This window comes from Xenopus tropicalis, chromosome 2, assembly GCF_000004195.4.
Source record: "Xenopus tropicalis strain Nigerian chromosome 2, UCB_Xtro_10.0, whole genome shotgun sequence".
NCBI lineage: Eukaryota > Metazoa > Chordata > Amphibia > Anura > Pipidae > Xenopus > Xenopus tropicalis.
Genome location: NC_030678.2, coordinates 69,793,811 through 69,817,699, shown reverse-complemented (window position 1 = coordinate 69,817,699; position 23,889 = coordinate 69,793,811). Strand labels below are relative to the sequence as shown.

Here is a 23,889-nt window from a genome sequence, read left to right as displayed (position 1 = left end):
CAACTAAGCTGGTAAAGGGTATGGAAAGTCTCAGTTATGAAGAAAGACTGGCCAAGTTGGGTCTGTTTACACTAGAGAAGAGGCGCTTAAGAGGTGACATGATAACTATGTATAAATATATAAGGGGATGATATAATAACCTTTCTAATGTTTTATTTACCAGTAGGTCCTTCCAACGGACACGAGGGCACCCACTCCGTTTAGAAGAAGGGAGGTTCAATTTAAATATTCGGAAAGGATTTTTTTTTTTTTACTGTAAGAGCTGTGAAGTTGTGGAATTCCCTCCCCGAATCAGTTGTACTGGCTGATACATTATATAGCTTTAAGAAGGGGCTGGATGGATTCTTAGCAAGTGAGGGGATACAGGGTTATGGGAGATAGCTCTTAGTACAAGTTGATCCAGGGACTAGTCCGATTGCCATCTTGGAGTCAGGAAGGAATTTTTTCCCCTCTGCGGCAAATTAGAGAGGCTTCAGATGGGTTTTTTTGCCTTCCTCTGGATCAACTTGTAGTTAGGCAGGTTATATATAGGCATTATGGTTGAACGTGATGGACGTATGTCTTTTTTCAACCCAACTTACTATGTTACATACAAAGTTTGTTATGGCTTTTTGTAGGGCCGTTGCTGTTTGTTCTGGGAATTGGATTGGAAGTGTCCTAAAATAGTATAATATTCTAGGTAGTAGGGTCATTTTTACTGCTGCTATCCTGCCGAACCAGGAGAGGTGGTATGAGTGCCAGGTAATTAGGTCTCTTTTGAGTTTTTCTATTAGTTTAGGGTAATTGGCGCTGTAGAGAGTTTGGTAGGAGGGGGTTAGATTGATTCTAGGTAGGTTATCGCGTCTTTTTCCCACTTGTAATCAAAGTTCAGCTGTAGTAGTTTTGATTCTGATTTCGACATATGTAAGGGGAGTGCGTGGGATTTAGTTGGATTTATTTTGTATCCCGTGGTGTTTTGGAATTTTTCCAGAGTGGCTATTAGGTTTGGTAGTGAAGTTTGTGGGGAGGATAGCAAGTAAGATGTCGTCGGCAAATAGTCTGATCTTGTATTCTGTGAGGCCAACTTGAAATCCTTTTATGTTAGAGCCACTGGTCCACACAATCAGGCAAAACCCTAAGGAGAGCGCAAAGATTAGTGGGGACATTGGGCAGCCTTGACGGGTTCCCCCGCGTATCTCGATTCGGTCTGAGTGGGTTCCCATGATTGTTACCTGTGCTGTTGGTTTTGTGTTAAGTTGTTTTAAACCTATTTTAAACGTTCTGGGGAGTCTCAGCTTTTCTAGTACAGGTATCGGACCCCTTATCCGGAAACCCGTTATCCAGAAAGCTCCGAATTACGGAATGCCCATCTCCCATAGACTCCATTTTAATCAAATAATTCCAAATTTTGAAATTGATTTCCTTTTTCTATGTAGAAATAAAACAGAACCTTGTAATTGATTCCAACTAAGATATAATTAATCCTTATTGGATACAAAACAATCCTATTGGGTTTAATTAATGTTTTATTGATTTTTTAGTAGACTTAAGGTATTGAGATCCAAATTACGGAAAGACCCCTTATCCGGAATACCCTTGGTCCCAAGTATTCTGGATAATGGGTCCTATACCTGTACTGTGAACATATATTTCCAGTCTAGCCTATCGAATGCTTTTTGTGCGTCCAGGGATAGTAGTGTGGAGGAATTCATTTTATGAGCTAGAGAGATTAAGTTGGTTGCTTTACTGAAGTTGTCTGCAGCTTGTCGGCCGGGTATGAAACCCACCTGGTCATAGTGAATTAGAGAGGGGAGCACTGTCTATTTACACATTTTAATTGTGTAAAATGTATGGTAGTTTGTTGTTTCTGTAGTTTGCATAGTGTAGGCAATGAAAATTCATATGCACATGCTACATTCCTCAATATCAATTACCAAACGGTTCTGGAGATGCTTGACATTCATATTTATAATGTTTTAGCATAGGGCATGTGAGATGTAGATGCAGTGATTTTGTTGCTGAATGATCTGTTATTTGATTATTTAAAATATTTACAATTTCTATGAATAGCCAGATGGATTTTCCAACCTATCCAATTTGAATATCTGTAACTCCGAATCTACAAAAAGTAAAACAAATTGCAATTTGGCTCAGAATAGCACTGTCTACATCATACTGAAAGTTAATTTAAAAGTGAACAACCCCTTAAAGCATGGGGAAGCTGTCTCACAATGCCTGCATTACAAACCTGATTACCTCATATATAATAAAGGCTACCTTGAACTACCATTTAGTATGAAAATTAGCACCTAGACTTACTTGAGGAAGGTGCTAAATCTGCAGACACATAGACACAGTAGCCTGTTTCGACACTTTGCTTAACTAGCTGATGTGTTCCTCAGAAATAGTGAGGTAGCTGAGCCAAGGGAGCAGCACACGGTTTCATACTTTGCAATCATCCTTTATTATGGAAATAACAAAGTAAAAATGTTGATTATAAATAGAAACAGTCTGGTAAAGTACAAATTAAAGGGGAATAAAGGCTGGTTCCACCATTGCATCCTGGTACATTACTCGGATGTGTCTGCAAGTACTGGAATTTGTATTTTTATATATTTTTTTTTTTTTTTTATAAACTGAGTTATACATGTGGGTAGCAAATTATGCAGTAATGTAGCAATATAGCTTACGTATGGCCACCTTTAGTCACCCCCCTTCCAAAAAAAAAAAAAAAAATCTTATGCCTGTGGCTTTTTACATGGGCGTGTGAGGGCAGCCATTTTGCACAACCTGGGAGTTTGTATAATAAAAACAAAATAATAACAAAAAATAGGAATAATGTTAATATGAAGTATCTGTTCTAGCTAATAATAAACATGAAATTGGCACTACATTTATCCTATCTTGTTTTTTTCGATAATTATACTTGCAAATGTCATTGCCCCTCTCTTTATTGTACCTCAATGTGCAGGTAGCCTCGTTCTAGTAAAGGAAATAGTCTCTAATGGAAGTCTGTGTGGCTTTAAAAGATGTGTATGGTATTCAAAAGGGGCATGGTAAAACGCTACATTGACATGAACATTACATTAAAGCATTATTCTGCTCTTTTTTTTGGCCCTCAGACTATAATATTCTGCAGCCTATGGCCCTAATTGTCAAATAATTCATTTCTATCCAGTTATTTTTGTTCTCACCGTTTGTTGGTTGTTGCCTGTGCTGGCATGCTCCTTGATAGCTATGTAATGATTTAGAGGTGGTCTTCCTAAAATCTTAAAAAAAACCTATACCCCAGAAAGGAGACAACCAACAGATCTTACCAAACTGAAATGTATTTTTCAGTAAATATTGCCCTTTTACATCTTTTCCTTTGAGAAAAGACAGAGCTTTTTTTATTCATTAAGAGAAAGAAAGTTTGCCAGCGCTTAGTTTGCCTTTAAAAATAATTTTTACAAAAAATTAGGTGTTAGTACCACACTTTGGCCAAAATATGTAAGCTCACGTGCCACGTCAAGGCCCCTCATTGTACGTGAGTCCTACACTGTCTAATGACTTTGAGTCTGTGATGCAATTAAAATAAAGTCCCCCAGCAAACAATGTGACTGAGTAGTAAGACCTATTGCGCACCTACCTTTAGCTCAAAAAGGCTTTAGTGGAAAAGCAGGGAGCTTTTAAGCCCCAGCTCATTAGCACACACATGAATGTGATTCATTGGTTTAAAGGCTACATAGCAGCTAGAAGCAAAATTTGGCTACAATTTGTACACAAAACACAGAAAGAAATCGCCAGCGCTCGGTCTAACCCACGCTGTAGCGTTGACCAGCTGCTAGAAAAACAATGATTGTGCCAGCGCTCGGTCTAACCCACAATCTGGAGTTGACCAGCTGCTATAAACGATAAAAAGCCATTAATTATACACAAAGAGAAAGAAAGTTTGCCAGCGCTTAGTTTGCCTTTAAAAATAATTTTTACAAAAAATGAGGTGTTAGTACCACACTTTGGCCAAAATATGTAAGCTCACGTGCCACGTCAAGGCCCCCCTTTTTTTATTCATTGGCTGTTGTGACCTAACATGTATGAACCATGAATTGTATAATCCCAGGGAATGGCCCTTAGTACTAAAAATAGCAATTTTAAGTATTTACCCAATGGCACATACTACTACTATGCAAAATTGCAGTGTGGTATCCTTCCTTTATTTTATTCGTCGTTGACTGTGAAAATTGTAAAGCCTATAATGTGCCTATTCCAGTGCCATCCTCCACTGTACAAAGTGATTGTTGGTAGTATTTCGGTAGTTGGGTGGGCCCATGCCTTAAATTAATCTCGGAGAATAAGATTTAGTTTTATGTGCCTCCTGCTTCTTTTCTTTACCCTCATAAATATTTATTATTCATATTTATTTGCCATATTGCATGCCACAAATTTTCTCTTATTCTTTGCGCTCACATTTTTTGTTTTCTTTTTTTTTTCCCCACTTTGATGTATGTTTCAAGTGAGCACAGCACCACCACCCAAACAAGTAAGTATAATTTTGATTACAATTTTTAAACATGAGGCTTAAAAGGGGGATCTGTCACCTTGACAAATAATTCCAAATTGTTTTCTATTGTGTTTGTCAAGCAAAATTAACTTTACTTACACTATATAAATTATTTTAATCTTCTTTTCTTCAGCCTTGGAATTCACAATTGCAGCAAGCAGGCAGGGGCCATTTTGTGGACACTGCCAATATCTTGTTTCTGTGCCAGTATGGGGGGACCTAATGCCCATGTCCATGCACTGGTTACATAATTACATGGTGAGGAGGGAGGGGGAATGTGAGGAGAGCAGCAACATCTAAGAAGTTCTGAATTGAAAGTGAAAGTAACTCTCTGCCACTCCTCTATGCCTAAGGCATAGAGGCGGGCAGGCAATATATGACTGACCGCTGGGATTTTTAAATGCTTTTATAATGGGCATGTATGTGGTAATAAAAAAGCTTTTTATGTTTGGGTGACAGGTCCACTTTAATGTAGAGGATTTACACTCTAGTTAGTGACAGTTCAGCTACTTTGAAAAAATTGTGACATTAAAAAAAAGTTTAGCATTCAGGGTATGCTGTTGATGTTTTAATATTTAGTCAACCAAGATGTCAAAGAATAAAAAAAGAAAACTGAAAAAGAAACAGAAGCGTCAAGCAGAACTCCTAGAAAAACGGGTGCAAGAAATAGAGGAAATGGATCGTGAAGATGAAAATCAAGATGAAGACAGCACTGAACAAGCCCAAGAAACCTGGACAGATCCAGGTATAAATGACAACGCAGTTGTCTTTATTTCTAGTTCTTTTTGATGGTGAAAAAAATATCATATGTTTCTCTGTTACCTTACACATACATCATGTTTTTTAGATACTCATTCATATTCCAGAGGATCAGAGCTGAACTGTAATGGACTGACCTCTGAAATACCATCAGAAAATAATGAAAGATTGCCTCAAAATAACACCTACTCCTGCACAGTTACCAGCTCTTCCAGTCTTGATAGCCCCTGTGAACAGCCCAGGGAAGACCCTAACCCTCTCTGTCTTGATACTGAGGAAAATAATCTACCTAATGCAGGGGAAGTAATACTATCCCAGACATCTGCTGTCCAATCACACAAACACATTGAAAATGAAGAAATTAGTAAATTGCAGGAAAGTATCAGGAAAGAGATGTGCTCTGAAGAGCAGGAAGGATCTCCTGCAAGTGAGTATTATAAACTTGTGGGGTCACTAAGAACTTTTTGGAAAAAAATAAGAAGTAGGGAAAGGATGTAGTGGTATTATTTGGGAGAACTATTTAACTAGGGTTTATCTTTTAAATAATGAGTCCCTTTATTTAAAAGGAACCTTTATTGTACTTGAGGAATGTTCAGATGTTCAGATGCCAATGCCAGTAGGGCAAAAAAACTTGTTCCAGAGTTTTAGGAGAGCAAAGGCACTACAATATCCTTGTGGTTGATGTATATTAAGTTGTGTGTTAAATTGTTTTCTCTACACTATACAGTGAAGATTAGTGCCAACACACTCCTGCTGAACCCTTTAGAACCTCAGAATGCAGAGCACCTGAAAGTTAAAATTGCAGATCTTGGAAATGCCTGCTGGGTGGTAAGAGCTTTATGTTTTTGACTGCATTTTTCTTTGAACTCATCTCTGTAGTTTCTGTTTACAGTTCCAAAACCTTTCTAGGCAGATGTGATTTGAAATAAGCCCTTCTAATCTTTTACGCCTTTTTCGATCAAAGGGAAGACTATATTTGCATGTTACTTCAAATGTGAGAATGAGTCTCCTACTCATGCCATAGCAGTGAAACACAGGCTTGTACCCTCCTTTTCCTACATTTCTTTAGGCAGCACTTGCTAATGAAATAGATAATATCCATGCAGGTAGGAAAAACCCCAATAATATGGTTTGAATCAGTTACCTAAGCCTAGTCCCCTGTTCTCCTGCTGATCTGGTTGACTACTTTAAGACTCAAAGTCCTCAGCCTTCCTTTAGCCTGCATCCTCCAAATCCCACACTTTCCTGCACATGTGATTTCAATAAGGAAAGTTACATCACAAAAGTGACATTGACACTAAGTACTGTTCAAAATATTAATGTACATTAAAAGTTACGTATATCTCATGTTGATTGTTTTCCACTAATTGGTCTGCTTTTCTAAGTTATTGTTTCTTGGAGCTCCTAAACCTAACTGTTTTGCCAACCTAACTGTCCCTTCTCAGCCTGTCGGTTATAGCTTCTAATGCCGATTAGGCTGATGCCGCACTCGGCGTAGGGCTGATTTTTTCGGCAAGCGTTTATCCGCTTGCCGAAAATTTCAGCCCTACGCCTCGTGTGGCATTAGCCTTACAGGGAAATATTCTTTACCGCCCTAATAGACACAGATACTCAAACTGTAAACTTCCTATACATAAACTCTAAACTCCCAATACCCTTCTCTCTCTATGACTGATAGTTCAGCACCAAAACATAGACGCTTTAAGTACAGGGTAATTCTGTACCCTTATTCAGGCCTCCTGGGAACAAAACGTTCAAAAAAGCACAAAGAAGCAAAGGTGAGAGATAAGAAGACTTATGTCTAATCCCATGTATCTGCTCTCTAGACCTTCTCTTTACTATTTACCTGATATTTAACCTTGTGCTCCCATCATGCTAAGACTGTTACAGGGTGGAGCCAAAATATAATAGTGTCAGCATCCCCTTAATCGCTAAGATTTCCTTCTCTACCTGTAACCCACTCGGCCCCCTCCCTCAGAAATTTGCTTTGGCTGTTGGCTCCTGGGCATGCTCAGTTTTTCCCAGCTGAGATTACTAAACACACCCTCTGTTCTGCCTCTATCTTCAGCCAATGAAGGGATGGCATTGTTGGTTCCTATAGAAACTTGGCTGTAGCTGTCTGCTCCTATTTTTTTCTCATAACCTCCTCTCCTGAGCTCAGCTTAATGATTACAGTACTCAAACAAAGCATTACTTTTTATCAAAGACAGTTCTGCCTGCGTGAGCCTGTATTTTTGATGAAATTTATGCTGAATAAGGGTCTTTGTGCATGTATGCTGTTTGCAGATTCAAATAAAAAGGGATAAAATGGCCACCTGGTGAAAGCTGCTATTAGCTTCTGTGCTGCAGCTGTAGTCGTTGGTAGCTCAGATTTTACCTTAACCTACGATTTACTTAGTTTTACAATTTCTACTGCCTATATCAAACCCAAACTGTAGAATGATGGGTTTATGTGAATCAAACGTGCCTGGCATGTTTGTGGTCAAATATCTTTTGTCTTGTAAGGCATTAATGGCCTAGGTTTGGTAAGATCTCCATAAGCAGCATTTCTCTTCATATTATTATTATTATTATTATTATTATTAACATTTATTTATAAAGTGCCAACATATTTCGCAGCGCTGTCCGTATTTAATACAGTTAAGCTCTCATTAGTAAATGATACCTGAAGGAACATGAGAAAAAGACTTTATAAAAAGGATTCCCTTTCCTTCTGTCCCAAATGCAGCACAATTATTTACCTGCCTATTAAAGTGTTTTTTAATATTCAGTGTCTTTTTCATTGTTTAAATTAAATTTTGTTTGGTTTTTTTTTTTGCAACATTTTACTTCTCACGTACAGACCCCAGCATTCAAAAAATGTTATTTGCTATGTGAGGCAACTGTTATTATTTTTAACTCATGTCCTCTCCTATTCTTATTACAGTTTCTTATTCATCCCACTGCCTGGTTGCTTGGGATAATTGAACCCTAGCAATCAGATAGCTGGTGTTTTTGGGGTCATGTGCAGTGCCATTTCTCCTCCATACATGGTGTGTGCAATCCAAAGAGTTCAATTTTGGTCTTATCTGACCAGTCTTTATTCTCCCAGAATTTCATTGGCTTGTCCAGATGTTGTGCAGCCAACTTTAACCGAGCTTCAACATGCTTTTTCTTTAGCACTGTTGCAACTATTCTGTACAACACTCTTAATATTCAGGGTTGATGACCTACCAGAGTTCCTTGGTATCCGATTCTTGCACAGAGTAGTGTAGTTCCACACAATCCTTTGCTGTTAATAACTTTTATTTAGAAGACATTAGTGACCATTTGTGAACCTTGTGGCCACCCTGACTGTGGACCTTGTAACCAGTCTGGCCCATGCCACCAAAGGTGATTTTTAATTAAGTCACTAGAACCAAGACCCCTTGTAAGGAAATCTGCTGGGTTATCCTTACCTACACAGTGAGACCATACTGTTGGTTCAGTGAGCGATTTTATCTCTGCTACTCTGTTTGCAACAAATGGTTTCCACAACTTCGTGAACTTTGGATCCAGTGCAATGCAATCATAGAGTCTGTACATAAATTAGGTTGAATAGACTGGATGCTCAGACGGTCCAGTAAATACTTAATTAATCTTGCACCTACTAATGCTCCAAGCAACTCTAACCTTGGAAGAGTGACTTTCTTTAGAGGTGCAACTTGTGACTTTGAAGCAACAAAGCAAGTAGATGCAATACTCTCCTTGATATACTGTAAATAAGCAACAGCTCCATAAGCAGATTCACTGACATCACAGAAAACATGCATTTTTACAGCTGCATCTGAAGGACACTGAGTATTGTCTGGGGATGGATAAAGTTTGTAACTGTGACAGCTCTAAACACCACTTACTTGTTAAGCCTGGTGGTAGTTCTTCATCCCAGCGAATGCCACATACCCATAAGTTCTGGAAAAGGATCTTTACCCTAACTGTTAATGGTGACAAAAATCCGATAGGGTCAAAAATACGTGCTGCTGTCATCAGAACACACCTCTTTGTATTTCTCCTGGTTTTTAAAAATACTAAAAGAGCTTGTAGGTCAAAAACAAAGTCATCAGTCTCTGTTCTCCATTTGAGGCCAAGTACCTTACAGTAGTTTGCTTGGTCCAACATAGCAGACCACTTTTCAGTGTTATTCTCTTGCCATTTTAACCTTAATTCACTTGAATTAGTAACCCATTTACAGAGAACCATACCTGCAGCGAGCATAATCTCCTTTGACTCTGCGGATATCTCATGGGCATCATCAACAGTGTCTGCTCCTGATATGAGGTCATCCACATAAAGGAACTGGTTAAAGGGATACTGACACCAAAAATCATACTGCTTTTTAAACCTCTCATTGCTATATTATTGTATTACCTTTCTCATTTCAGTGTAAAACTACTTGGCTATTACACTTGTATTTCCTGTACTATCCCCTATTTAACTGCCTGAGGGCGCCGCCATGTTTGTGCTGCAAAAGTCAGTTGGTGTTTAAAGCAAGACTTTTTTCTGTCAAATATCTACAGCAGGTCGCAAAATTGACCTCTTACAGCAAAGAGATAGAGTCTGCGGTTTCTCAGAGCAGCGTGCAGGACATTGTTCTGGGCTGTGTCCGACATTAAAGTATGTGGGAGCAGGGGGGGGTGTGGGAGACAACGCAGGGTGCACAGGCAAGAGCAGATAATAAACAGCCTGATTAATAGACCGCAAACTCACAGTTCAGATGTGAGGAGGAACAGGTCACTTGTTTAGGCAATGCACGGACTGCCTAGAAGTAAGGGGGGGAAAAAAAAAAAAGAGCAGGGCCTGCCTATGTCAGTGAAGAGATAGATAACAGACAGGGAAAGAAGTGGCAGTCGGGCTGTAAAACAGTCGGGATCAATCTTCAAGGTACTGGCAAAAGCAAAAGTTTAAACAAAAAATGGCCAGCATGACCTATAGCTAACTTTTGATACACATTATTATTTTGAAAAGTAATTTTTTTGTGTCAGTATCACTTTAAGAACCTGTACAGTCCATGGATGTGATCCTTCATATTGTTTCAAATGATGTTTGATGGGAGCTGTCAGAAGAAATGGGCTGGGTGATGCCCCAAATAACACACTTGCCATCCTCAAAACACATAAGGATGGTTCTTGGTTAGGTCTTGGAATATCATTAGTCCACAAGAATTTGACAGAGTCTCTGTGCTTTTCTGCAATGCTGATTTGTAAGAATGCCTTTGTAATGTCTGCCATCAAGGCCACCTTGTGAAGTCTAAAATTAACCAGGATTTTTAGACTGTCAGGATTAAGATTTGGTCCTGTCAGTAGGCAATCATTAAGTGATACTTGCTCCTTGTCATGAGAAGAAGCATCAAACACTATTCTCAACTTAGTTTTTGTCTTTTCTTCTTTTATCACAGCATGATGAGGTAAGTAATACTCAATATTACCCTGAGGGGCAGCTGAGGGTTCACCTGTCTCCACATCCTCAACAATACCATCCTTAAGGTACTCCTGGATTACACTGTTGTACCTGTAGAATTTCCTCATCTGATTCTGAGTTTACCATTTTTTCTCCAGTCACCCCTAAGGACTCCAATTCCCAAAAGGCTCACAGTTGAATGAACACAAGGGTTTCATCTGCAACACTTATATTCATCACTCTGATGCCAGTTGCACTAGATATCTGAACTGGCCCTTGTAGAGTCCACCCAAGGGTGGTTTTAAGTGCAACAAGAGCTTCTCCAAGTCTTTCTATTCTCCCAGATACTACTTTCCAATTGTAATCTCCTCCAATCTAGACTGCTATTTCTGAGTCTTGGCAGGTCAGTTCAGCTGAGTCAGCTAACCTTAGTCCCTTGGACTTCATCTCACATTGTAGATGTTCCTTTGGGATTTTCACAACTGCACTGCTGATGGTTGGGATTTCTAGAGCCTCCATTTCTATCCAGTTGTCACAGCTGTGGAGGTCCTTAAGGACGAACTTGACTCTTCTCTGGCTGGCACTTACATGCCTTTTTGACCCAAAAATGTGCAGCTTGAGTGTCTCTTTCCCCACAACAGGAAGTTTAAGGGATCTGGAAATGTCCTCACATGAAAGTTCTTTGACTTCCTCCATCTAGTAAACAGCGTACAATTTTTCTAGTTGTAGGCCCCTCTGCCCATGCTTGGGCAGTCTGCAGTAGAACAGTTTTGCTGTTGGCCATATCCTTGTTATCTGGAGATAGTGATGATAAAACTGTGTCCTCTGTTGGATTCATGGAGCTCTTGTTGGTTCTTCGGTCACACACCGAGTTGTGATGTCTCTTAACACATGTTGCACATACGACTCCCTTCACCCTGCAATTCTTTGCGATATGCTTAGGCCCCAAACACGCGAAACACAATCCCTTTCGTTTAAGTCTTTCTTTGCATTCCTCTGGGGTGAATTTATCACAAGTCTTATTCTCTGACTGGTCACAAAATACACAGGTTGCAGGGTTTGAAGCTGAGTACAGGGCAGCTGCTGTTGGCATTGTTAGTCTCTTAGGTTTATATTCAAGGTGTGCCCTTATTTCTGATGGTGCTTTTCTTGATTGTATAAAAGTGAAGGCTTTTCTGATCTGGTTAAGTGTAATGCGTGCTCTCTGCTCGCAACCTTCCTTTTTAGGAATTTCAGAAACATGGGCACATTACATTCCTGATATTCCTGCTGGCGACGAAATTCAATAGCTATATCCTCAGGAATCTGCTTCAGTTATATTGAGCATAGCAGGCCTCCATAACGGTCAGATACAACTCCCATAGATTGCAAACTGCGCACTCGTATTTCACACTCATCATATAAGTGACGCAGAGCTGGCAAATCAGAGGATCTCTTCACTGCAGTCAGGTTTAAGAGCTTATTCATGTGAGCATTTATTATTAAGTCCTTGCGACCAAATGTGGTTTGCAGTATTTCTATTGCCTCAGTGTAATTTTCCTTGGATACGGGCAGCCCAGCAATGGCAGTTGCAGCAGCACCACACATGTGTGATTTCAAATAGTTAAATTTATCAATTTCTGACAGGCTGCTGTTTTTGTGAATTGCTGTTTCAAACTAACTCCAGAATTCCTGCCAGTAACTGATCTCTCCTGAAAATTTCCCAATAATCAACTTTGGAAGTTTCATTGTGTTATTCTGATATGCTGATCTGGATTGGGAGACAGCATAGCTGGCTGCACTATTCACTTCCTTCCCTGTCTCTTTGTATTACACGTGTAATTCTGCTTTTCCACATAACAATGCAATCCTGATAGAACTGGACTGTTTCATACTCTGCCTCAATCTCCTCTGCAGAGGTTATCAGAGCTTCAATGTCCCTGACCAGTTCATATAATGTTACCTCTCTGAGGGAGAGCTGCTCTAAGATCTCCTGCAAAATGTCTGTCTGAGGTGCTGACTTGCCTAAAATCTTTCTACCATCCTCCTGGGTTTCGGCACCTTTGCTGTTAATAACTTTTATTTAGGAGAGATGCATATCAGCAATGTTAATCAGTAAAACACAGAAACAGAGAGAGCTCTCACACAGCAACAGGAACAGGAACTAATGATCAAGATCATGACACCCCCAGAACCAATAGCAATCACTTACATCACACACAGGAAATTGCATGGTAACATATGCCATGTGCATTCTGAGAACTGTAGTATTCTGTATAACATAACTAACTAACATATCTGTAATAAAGATTCAACAAGCACTGGAGTCTTGCGCGGTGAGTGTGCATTAAGGCCATGTCGGCTGAGTGCATTACTTATTGTTTTCTTTGAAACAACTGTACCTGCTAATTCAAGGTCTGTCTAAAGCTCTCTGCAAAGGAATCCTTGGGTCTTGGACAATTATTCTTATTTCTTATTCTTTTGACTGTAAGAAATCTTGTGTGGTCGTGGCCGGTTTAGGCTGAAATCATGTTCTTTCCACTTCTGGATTTTGACACCAGTGGTGCTCACTGGAACATTCAGAAGCTTAGACATACATCTGTAACCAATGCCATCACTATGTTTTGCAGCTATAAGGTTGCAAAGGTATTGAGAGCTCTTTCTTTTTACCCATCATGAGATGCTTCTTGTGTGATACCTTGGTAATGAGAAACCTTTTTATAGGCCATCAGTTAGGACTAAACCAGCTAATATAAATTTGCACTGGGGATTGCAGGATTGCTTTCTAAATACTGACCGATTTCAGGTTTCTTGGCTTTCCATGCGTTTTTGCACCTCATTTTCTGCATGTGTTAAATACTTTTTTACCTGTGTCATTTCTTTGATCTTTGCATGTGTGGATTACTTGGGTTGTTATCAACATCTGCTGTAAATTTCATGTCAATAGCCCCATTAGAAATATATTTACAGAGAAAAACATTGATGCGTTCAATACTTATTTTCCCTGCTGTATATGTAACCTGTCTAACTGCTAGTTGATTCAAAGGAATGCAAAAAATCTCTTCTGAGGTGGCAATCGGACCAGTCCCTGGATCAGCTTGTACTACGAGCTCTCACATATGCTAAAAAGCCATCCAACCCCCCTTTAAAGCTATCTAATGTATCAGCCAGTACCTGGCTTAAGGTCCACATACACGGGCCGATTATAGCTGCAATATCGGTCCCTTGGACTTGTATGGGCAGAACCGAGCGGCCTGGCTGAAATTGCCCAGATCTCGATCAGCCAGGTTAGAAAAATCCAGTCGGATCGGGGACCGCATCGGCTCATTGATGCGGTCCCCAAACCGACTGCCCCATGGCCGCAAATGTAATCCGATCATTTGGCCCCAGGGCCAAACGATCGGATTATTTATTTTTTTAAGGTACTTGCTGCCCGATATCGCCCACCCGTAGGTGGGGATATCGGGTGAAGATCCGCTCGCTTGGCGACATCGCCAAGCGAGCGGATCTTATAGTGTATGGGCACCTTTACCAGCACTCTGTAATTTGGAAGAATAACCCCCTCCTCCTTTGAATCTATTCCCCTTTTAATACAGCTGAAAACCTTGTTTGCTCCTGCAGCTGCTGTCTGGCATTGCTTGCAACATTGAAGTTTCCATATCCATTATGGATTTTCCTAGTGTTGTCCCGTTAGTCCCAAGTGATACTGATATGAAAAAACTGCTATTCAAAATATTAATGTACATAAAAAGTTACCGCCAGGTTTGCTTTTTTAAGTAACTGTTACATAAAGTTCCTAAACCTGACTTTTGGCAGCCTGATTGTCACTTCTCAGAATGTTAGTTATAGATTCTAATACTAACGAACTACTGCAGCAAGTCTACTATTATTTTTTTTTTTTTTAAATCCTGCTCTTGGATTTATTCCTTTACAACTATGGTCCATTCTTCTCATTTTAATGAGCATTTTTCATACGTGTAGGTATCGTAAACAGATCATAAAAATATCAGTGGTTATGGTTGGATTTATTTAACTCTGTAACCCTAGGTTAATGTGTTTAGGTTGACAAGTAATTTTGGCCCAAGATCTTTTAAAATAAAATAAATGTTTTGTTCTGCATTTTAGCAAAAACACTTCACAGAGGATATACAAACTAGACAGTACCGCTCTCTGGAAGTTCTTATTGGCTCAGGATATAGCACTCCTGCAGATATATGGAGCACCGCATGTATGGTGAGTAGCCAGTTTCTCTCTTCTTCCACATCCTGTAAAAGTTTAGTAATTTAGTCAATAATGGACTGCAGGGGAAGGTGCCTGGTGAAATACTTAACTGCACAAGGTTTGCTCATTGGCAATATCTAATTGCAGGAGGGCTAAACTGGCCATAATTTACTACAGGGGGCCACCATCAGGGGTTGTAGGGAGCCTGCACAGACATAACATGGGGCTGCAAGGACTGCCCACTGACAACTGAAAGAAAATTACAAAGTGGAAAGAATGGACTTCAGAGGAGCTGCCCAGTTGCACCAGTTGCTGCTGGATGTATGGTCAGTGGCACTGTAAGGATGTAAGGAATGAGTTTTCAGAGGGATTGAACTTGATGGACTTCGGTCTTTTTTTTAATCCAACTTAACAGTGTAAATATCAGAGAATTCCACAACTTCAAAGCTATTATAATGGAACCTCTTGTAAGCAGAAGAGATTCCCTCACATCTGCTCAATCAGAATTATATTAATGTGTGTAAATATTAATAAAGCACTATTTATGTACTCGGAGACGTACAGTAAAACAATATATTAATAAAACAAATGCTTATTACAATAATATATACATACAAAGTATGATAATAAATACTAGCTATGGTTGCAATAAGTTAAGAATCATAGTGACAAGAGGATAAAGGTTCCTGTCCAGTAGAGCTTACAATCTAAATGGGAGTGTAACTTACAGACACAAATAGGAGGATAATAGTGCTGCAGGTTACAGTGGGTGATACTGCAGTATAAGTGCTAGTTCCCAGTTCAGGTGCTTTGCGAGTGCTCAAAGAGGTAGTCTTTGAGTTTGGTTCTGAAGAGACTGAGGGAGGATTCTCTCTGGAGAAAATCAGAGATGGCATTCCAAATGTAAGGAGCCAGGAGTGTATGGAGACACAAGAGAATATATGTAGTGAGTTGCAGAGGAATGACGGGATTTTGAAGGTTAAGCGAAGGAGTTTGTAAATTATTCTTGGTTTTATGGAAAGACATGATAAGGACTTAAGCAGTGGAAGAGCCTAAACACTCCTTGATGAGAGAAGGAGAATTCTAGTAGCAGTATTTAAGACAAGACTGTAGGTGGAATAGATGGGAGTTAAGGAGGCCAGTTAGTACAGGTTACAGTAGTCTAGTTGGGATAGGATGAAAGCATGCATGAGCACCCTAGCTGTTACAGTTGGGGAAAAAAGGGGGGGGGGGTTTACAAAATTTGACAGGTTTTGACAGATGTGTTAATATGGTCAGAAAAGGAGACAGTCGTCGAAGATCACACCAAACAAGGGGCCGAGTTGACAGGGTGTGCCATTGATAGAGATAATAAAGGGGGTAGTAGGAACAGGCTTAGGTGGAAAGATTTAGTCTAGTCATAATTAAGACTTTTCATAACTTTTGCCAGCTTAGTTGCTCTTCTTTGGGCTCTCTCTTCTTGCATCTTAGCATTGCTTTGTAAAGGGCATGTAATGACCCTCTTCTCCCGTGAACCTTTACCCCTTTTAATCAGGGCTGTGGAGTCGGTTGATAAATTCTCCGACTCCTCAGTTTCTGATACTTCCGACTCCAACTCCACGACTCCGACTCCTCTTTTTTTAATATGCTAATGCAGTGCTGTCCAACTGGCAGCCCGTGGGCCACATGCGGCCCACGACCCCCCTCTGTGTGGCCCCCCACCTGTCTGGCTGCTTTGATGGTTTACCCTTGTGTAAACTTTAAATGGCATCAGTACTGAGATTAACTGCATGGTTCTCACCTTCAGGCTGTAATCCCTCTGTATTATTTAAACATCTAATCCCCTGTACTATTCACACCTTTTAATCTATGCATTGTTCACACCTCCTGCTCAGGCTGTAATCACCCACATTGTTCGTCTGTTCACACCTCAGATTGTATGTACTGCCTGGCCTATGCTGCCTGTGTGTAGGCAGCATAGAGTAGGCAGAGTATGGCACATAGGTAGCATAGGGCAGGGAGGGTATTGAACACACAGGCAGCATAGGGCAGGGAGAGTATATGGCACACACAGGCAGCATATGGCAGGCAGAGTATGGCACACACAGGCAGGGCAGGCAGAGTATGGCACACACAGGCAGGGTAAGGCAGAGTAAGGCAGAGTATGGCACACACAGGCAGCATATGGCAGGGAGAGTATGGCACACACAGGCAGGGTAAGGCAGAGTATGGCACACACAGGCAGCATATGGCAGGGAGAGTATGGCACACAAGCAGGGTAGGGCAGAGTATGGCACACAGGCAGCATATGGCAGGCAGAGTATGGCACACACAGGCAGAATATGGCAGGGAGAGTATGGCACACACAGGCAGGGTAGGGCAGAGTATGGCACGGACAGGCAGAGTATGGCAGGGAGAGTATGGCACACAGGCAGGGTAAGGTAGAGTATGGCACACACAGGCAGCATATGGCAGGGAGAGTATGGCACACAGGCAGGGTAGGGCACACAGGCAGCATATGGCAGGGTGAGTATGGCACACACAGGCAGGGTAGGGCAGAGTATGGCACACACAGGCATCATAGGGCAGGCAGAGTATGGCACACACAGGCAGCATATGGCAGACACAGGCATCATAGGGCAGGCAGAGTATGGCACACACAGGTAGCGTAGGGCAGGCAGAGTGCTGCCTGTGTGTACCATATACTCTTTCTACCCTATGCTGCCTGTGGGAGGTGAACCTGGCAGGGGTTTGTTCTGGGAGTTTGTTAGCAGTTGGAAATAGCCATTAAATGGTCCCTAAGGTGTGTAATTACATGCTGGGGGTTGCTGTGCTATCCACAGGGGAGGAGTCGTCATATGGATTTTAGGGTGTGTCTTAATTTGACATAATATAATTTTTTCACATATGAATGATGGTTGATATCCCTGCAGTGAGGACCAAGCCTTTGGGTTTTTGCTGCATTACCAACATTGTGATAAAATGAGTGTGGTTTGAAGTGGGTGTGGTTTAAAATGGGGGAGTGGTCAAAACTGTCTTCCATTAGCGGCCCTCCACCATGTATGCGCGAGAAATTCCAGCCCTCGGCACTGCAGAAGTTGGACAGCACTGTGCTAATGTATTTTATACATCCAGGAAGGGGCAGGGGGTAAGGGGCACTTAAAACACAACTGAACTGATAATAAACTGATAGACAATTTTATCTATACTCTTACTTCTAATGATTTCCCTAGAATCCCATAGTCATGTTTAAAGTTTAAGCTAACATTACAGCTGAATTACAGCAGTTTTTCAAATGTTTTAAAGCTTCAGTCTTAAACTATTGACTATCCATTCCCTTCACGTATACAAGTATTTCTAGTCCTGCAATTTTTTTTTACTTAATTAGTTATCAGTGAGAGTTAGGCTAGGTTCACAGGTGGGTATTGTGTTCCCTGTAACAGAGGAACATGACGCAGTGGAGCTGCCGCACCTTAACTGTGGGTTACGTCCCATTTAGTGAAGCATACAGTCAATGAAAAGCATGCTTCATGGTCACTCAACGTGTTCGCGCAATTTGAGGCCAGGGGTTACCTGGCCGCGTTATTGTCGGCTGTGTTATCTACTGCTCGTACCCGGAGTATTGTAACTGATAGGGCTCCTAAGCCCCATCCCGGTATTGTGTTTAGTACAGCTTTCAATGACAGATCAGACCATGTTAGGAAAGTCATAAATAAAAATTGGAATATTCTCCAGGCTGATGATGAATTTAAGCGAGTATTGCCCCGGTCCCCCTTGGTGAGCTATAGGAGAGGCACGAGTTTGAGTAACTTGCTGGTACACAGTGATCCTATTGCATGCTATCAGAAAAAAACGGGGTCCTGGTTACGGGGAGACAAAAAGGGATGTTTCAAGTGTCCTAGTTGTACATCTTGCAGATGTACTCCGGGTGAATCTTTTTTACACCCACAGACTGGCAAACGCCTGCTTATTAGACATCACATTACCTGCACTACTACGCACGTTATTTATCTTATAACTTGTCCTTGCTGTCTGTCATATGTAGGCAAAACCGATCAGACCCTTAGGTTACGGATGGATGGCCATAGTTCAGCCATCAGTACTGCATTCAGGGATGGCACTACAAATAAACCAGTGGCCAAGCACTTTCTTGAGAGAGGGCACAGGTTACCCACGTTCAGGTTTATTGCGATAGACCATGTTCCCCCCATTAGGGGGGGGGGCGATAGGTCTCAATTGCTTATGCAGAGAGAAGTTTTTTGGATCAAAACGCTCAATACATTATCCCCCTTTGGACTGAACGAGTATTGTTCCTACACGTGTTTTCTGAAGCAACGTTAAAGTATGCTCCAAGTGGCCTGTTGTATATATTTTTTGATTAATTTGTTTCTGATAATGTTATTTTACAGTGTTTAGCAAGACATATGCAAGTTTGTTTGCATGTTGTGGCAAATCTACATTGTATTTTTTGGTAATGTTCTATGCTATATTGTCAGTTCACTTTAACTTGCACTCTACACTTGAGGGTTAACTCTCCTAATTTTCCTCATTGTGTGTTCTAATATGGTTTCTCCTCGGTACAGGGTTTCTGTCTCTTTGGTGTCTGTTTCAGTCACAGGATTGGGTGGAACCCTGTCTCTGGGGGGGGGGGGGGGGTGTCTGTCTTGTTTTTACTATTTATATTTGAATTGGTCTTGATAAAGGTCTCGGATACATATATATATATATATATATATATATATATATATATATATATATATATATATATATATATATATATATATATATATATATATATATGGGCTTTTTTTGGTTTGGTTTTTAATTTGGGGTTTATTTTACTCCTCACTGCAATGCCATTTTCATCCTCAATTCTATTTCACTGAATTTACCCCCTACCTCCTTTTAACAGGGAAAATTATTCAGAGCTGCCTTTGAGCATCTCATTATTAGGGGCTTCTCAGTGTACTGATGATTAGTTTTATAATCTGCTTATTGGGACCAGGAAGTGACAGGATGTTCTAAAGTAAAACTGGCTTCATATTCTTGTTTAGTGCCATAAACTATTTATATTTCATAATGAAAACAGTAGGCAAAAAGTATATTCCGCAAAAGCCCAAATGATTGCACCTATATTGAAAAAGAGTGTATACTCTCTCTTCGGTATATTGCAAAGATGCAATTATATTGCCAAAGTTACCAAAGTCTTAGTTACTCCAATATTGTGTTGTCTCTGCAACATGGTCAAAGGAGGCCATGTTATCACAATTCAGCTTAGGTTACTACTTTGACTGATCCGTTCATGTTGTAAGGGAATGTGCAGATCAGCTGACTGGTAAATTTACAGATATTTTTAATACATCTTTAAGTCAGTCTGCTGTGCCCAAGTTTTATGACCACTACTATTTGTACCAGTACCTAAGAGACAAGTGACATGTCTTAATGATTACCGTCGTTACACCGATTGTCATGACATGTTTTAAGAGAGTAGTTATGCCATATATCAAAGGTATGCTCACTAATTCATTGGATCCATTCCAGTTGACTTATCTCCCTAATCGGTCTACTGATAATACTTTTCTGCAAGAATACTTATGTAGGAATACTGTTTACAGATTTTAATTCTGCTTTTAGTACAATCATTCCACAGACGTTGACTGTTAAGGAACTTGATCTAAATATATCATTATGCAACTGGATCTTAGATTATCTTACAACAGTGCCATATTTCATTAAGAGTGGAAATAAAACTGCAATCATAGTAAGCATTGGTTCCTCACAGAGTTGTGCTCTCTCCCCTTTGCTGTTTACATTAGTTACTCATGTCTGCATTTCTTGGTTCAGTTACATTAACATTATTTTTTTATGATGAAGTGTGTAAGAAGCTGAACTGTGGGGTTGCAATAGGTGGATTTTGCCAAAGCAATTGATACAGTTCCCCACAATTGACTGCTTTCTAAAGTATGGTCTGTTGGTCTTAATGAAGTAGTATGTATCGGGTACAGAGTGGGGGGGGGGGGGGGGTAATTAATTGTACATACTCTACTTGGAGTAAGGTTCTTAGTGGCGTCTGTCAGAGTTCTTTGTTGGATCCACTTTTCTTTAATATGTTCATGTTCATAATGACTATAAGAAAGGTATTGTAAGTAATGTATCATTGACACAAAACTCTGCAGCCCAATTAATTCCATCCTGGATGTTGCATCCTTGCAGCAGGATCTTGGCAAACTGGCAATTTGGGTGGCTAAGTGGCAGATGAGATTTAATTTTGTTTACTGTAAGGTCATGCACAAAAATATACAAGCCATGTGTACCCTTAATGGAACTGCACTTGGCAAATCCATAATGGAAAAGGACCTTGGAGTCCTTGTAGATAATGAACTTCACTGCAGCAAGCAATGCCAGGCAGCAACTGCTAGGGCAAACAAGATATTGAGCTATTTTAAGAGAGCACAGATTTTTGGGAGGAAAGGCTGAAAGCTCTTTCAGTTTACAGAGCTCGTAAGCCCATATGTAGATAATGCTGTGCAGTTCTTACCTCCAGTGCTTGAACGGGGTATTGAGTTAGAGAGGGTCCAGGGAAGGGCAATAAAACTGTTAAAGAGTATGGAAATTATGAAGAAAGACTGGCCAGGTTGGGATTGTTTACCCTGGAGGAGAGGCGCTTAAGGGTAAGGACCCATGGAGCTGTTCAGTCGCCTACAATAGATCTGAATTGGCTTTCTGCTGGCAATAATAGGAGTCGCCTGTGGAAAGCCCTTTGCACCTCTTCATTTTTTAAACTTGTGTGACGTTGTCTGCAGGAGGAGGAAAGCAGAGATCTATCGCAGGCAACTGAACCACTCCATAGGTTCTTACCCTAAGGGGTGATATGATAACTATGTATAAAAATATAAGGGGATCATATAATCTTTCTAATGCTTTATTTACTAGTAGGTCCTCTCGGCAAACATAATGGCTCCATTCAGATTAGAAGAAAGATGGTTCTGTCTAAATATTTGCAAAGGGTTTTTTAATGTGAGAACTGTGAAGTTGTGGAATTTGCTCTTTGAATCAGTTTACTGGCTGATACATTAGAAAGCTTCAAAAAGTGATTGGATGGCTTTTTAGCAAGTGAGGGAATACAGGGTTATGGAGGATAACTCATAGTACAAGCTGATCCAGGGCATGATTTTATTGCCATCTTGGAGTCATAAATGAGTTGAAAAAGGAACTAAAATGTTCTAAAAGCTTGCTATGGTTATCTTACTTAGCCAGGTATCACCTTTATACCACTTTTGTTATTCTTTTATTTCAAAAGGGTTACCCTGTAACATTATGCTGTTAAGAAAACAGCAACAAAATTCGCTACACAATGCCATTCATCCCTGCATAAAAAAGCGACATAACTTTTATTTTATGTGTATTTTCTTCCACCGCAACTTATGTGAAATAACTAAGATCTGGCATTCTGCAAAATTCGCCATTATTTTTTTTTTTTTTTTTAACTAAATAGGCCCCTTAACGTTGATAAAATAATAGAGACAATTTGGAAAGTCCATATGAAATTCCTTGGCGTTTATATCTTAGATTATCCTTAAAGGACATGCAAACCCCACACACACAAATATAATCAGTGAACAGCCTCTTTGAAATCTTTCAATACCTGCCACACTGGTTGTCCAGAGGTTAATAGGAAGGCTGCAACATCTCCTTAAAGGATTTGTTAAGCCTACATTTGCCTACAATGTATATCGGTTGGGCATGCCTCCCCCACCCAAATGGCATCATTTGTACTGCATATATCCCCTCCGCTTGCCAGCACCATCAAATTTTCCTAAACCAAATAGCAGCTTTCACCTGGTGGCCATTTTTCCTCTGATACATAATCAGATACATATAAATCTGCAAATAGCATACACACACAGACCCTTATTCAGCATACATTTAATCAAGAATACAGGCTCACACAGGCACAACTGTCTTTGATAAAATTTCTTCTTTGTTTGAGCTGAGCTCAGGAGAGTTGGTTGGGAGAAAAAAATTGAAGCAGATGGCTATAGCTGAGTTTCTATGGGAACCAGCAATGCCATCTCTTTAGTGGCTGCTAGGGGATGTTGCAGCCTTACTGTTAACCTCTGGACAACCAGTGTGGCAGATATTGAAAGATTTCAAAGAGGCTGTTCACTGATTAAATTTTTGTGTGTGGGGTTTACATGTGCTTTAATCACTTAGATTTCCTTCTCCTCCTGAAACCCAGATTCATGGGAAGAGGGGGTTATTCTTCCACTTTACAGAGCACTGGTAATGCCCCATCTAGAATATGAGGTTCAGTTTTGGTCTCTAGTGCTCAAACGGGACATTAAAGACTGGCCAAGTTAGGGTTTTTTACAATGGAAAAGATGCGCTAAGACCTTAGTTTAGAAAGCAGTCATGTGTGGGGCACGGTATCAAATGGTTTGATAAACTCCAAATAGATCACATCAACTACTCCCCCACTGTCCAGCTTCCTAACTACTAACCTCATCATAAAAAGCAATTAAATGACAAAGGCATGACCTTTCCTTCATAAAGCCATATATTCATTAAATGCCGCTTTTGTCCCCTGTGTCTTGTATTTCTTAAAGGGGACATACACCATCATTTTTCAGAGTACATTAATGGATGTTTTGGAATGTAAAATAGAAGGAATTGGCTATTTTGGTACATTTCAGGTCAAACTTTCCTGAAACTGGCCAAAAACTGCTCTTGTTATGCCCCTATCCTGGAGTTCCAGCTTAAGACTGTACAGTTTTCTAAAGAGCCGCTGGCTCTCGAGGGAAGCAGGACAGAAAGACTCTAGGGGGAGGGAAGGACAATAAGGCTGTCAGGGGATGGAAGACACAATCAGCTGAGGGGGATGCAGGCAGGGGAGACAAACTTCTTTTATTTATGTAAAAAATGGTTAATAGTTTGCAGGGAGTTTTATCACAACTGCACAATTTATGCCATAAGCTGTGATATAAAGGGCCCTCTAGCAGGCCCCCATGAATAAACCT

General features: G+C 40.4%; 1 protein-coding gene across 1 annotated transcript in view; it reads left to right on the top strand.

The window, feature by feature from the left end:
- srpk1 (SRSF protein kinase 1) overlaps positions 1-23,889 on the top strand; it is a 77,587-nt gene that overhangs the window by 44,572 nt on the left and 9,126 nt on the right. Inside the window, exons 9-13 of the mRNA NM_001017351.2 lie at positions 4,473-4,498; positions 5,099-5,264; positions 5,367-5,705; positions 6,006-6,106; positions 14,798-14,905. Of these exons, the coding sequence (NP_001017351.1) occupies positions 4,473-4,498; positions 5,099-5,264; positions 5,367-5,705; positions 6,006-6,106; positions 14,798-14,905 (740 nt within the window). The remainder of the gene's footprint in view (positions 1-4,472; positions 4,499-5,098; positions 5,265-5,366; positions 5,706-6,005; positions 6,107-14,797; positions 14,906-23,889) is intronic.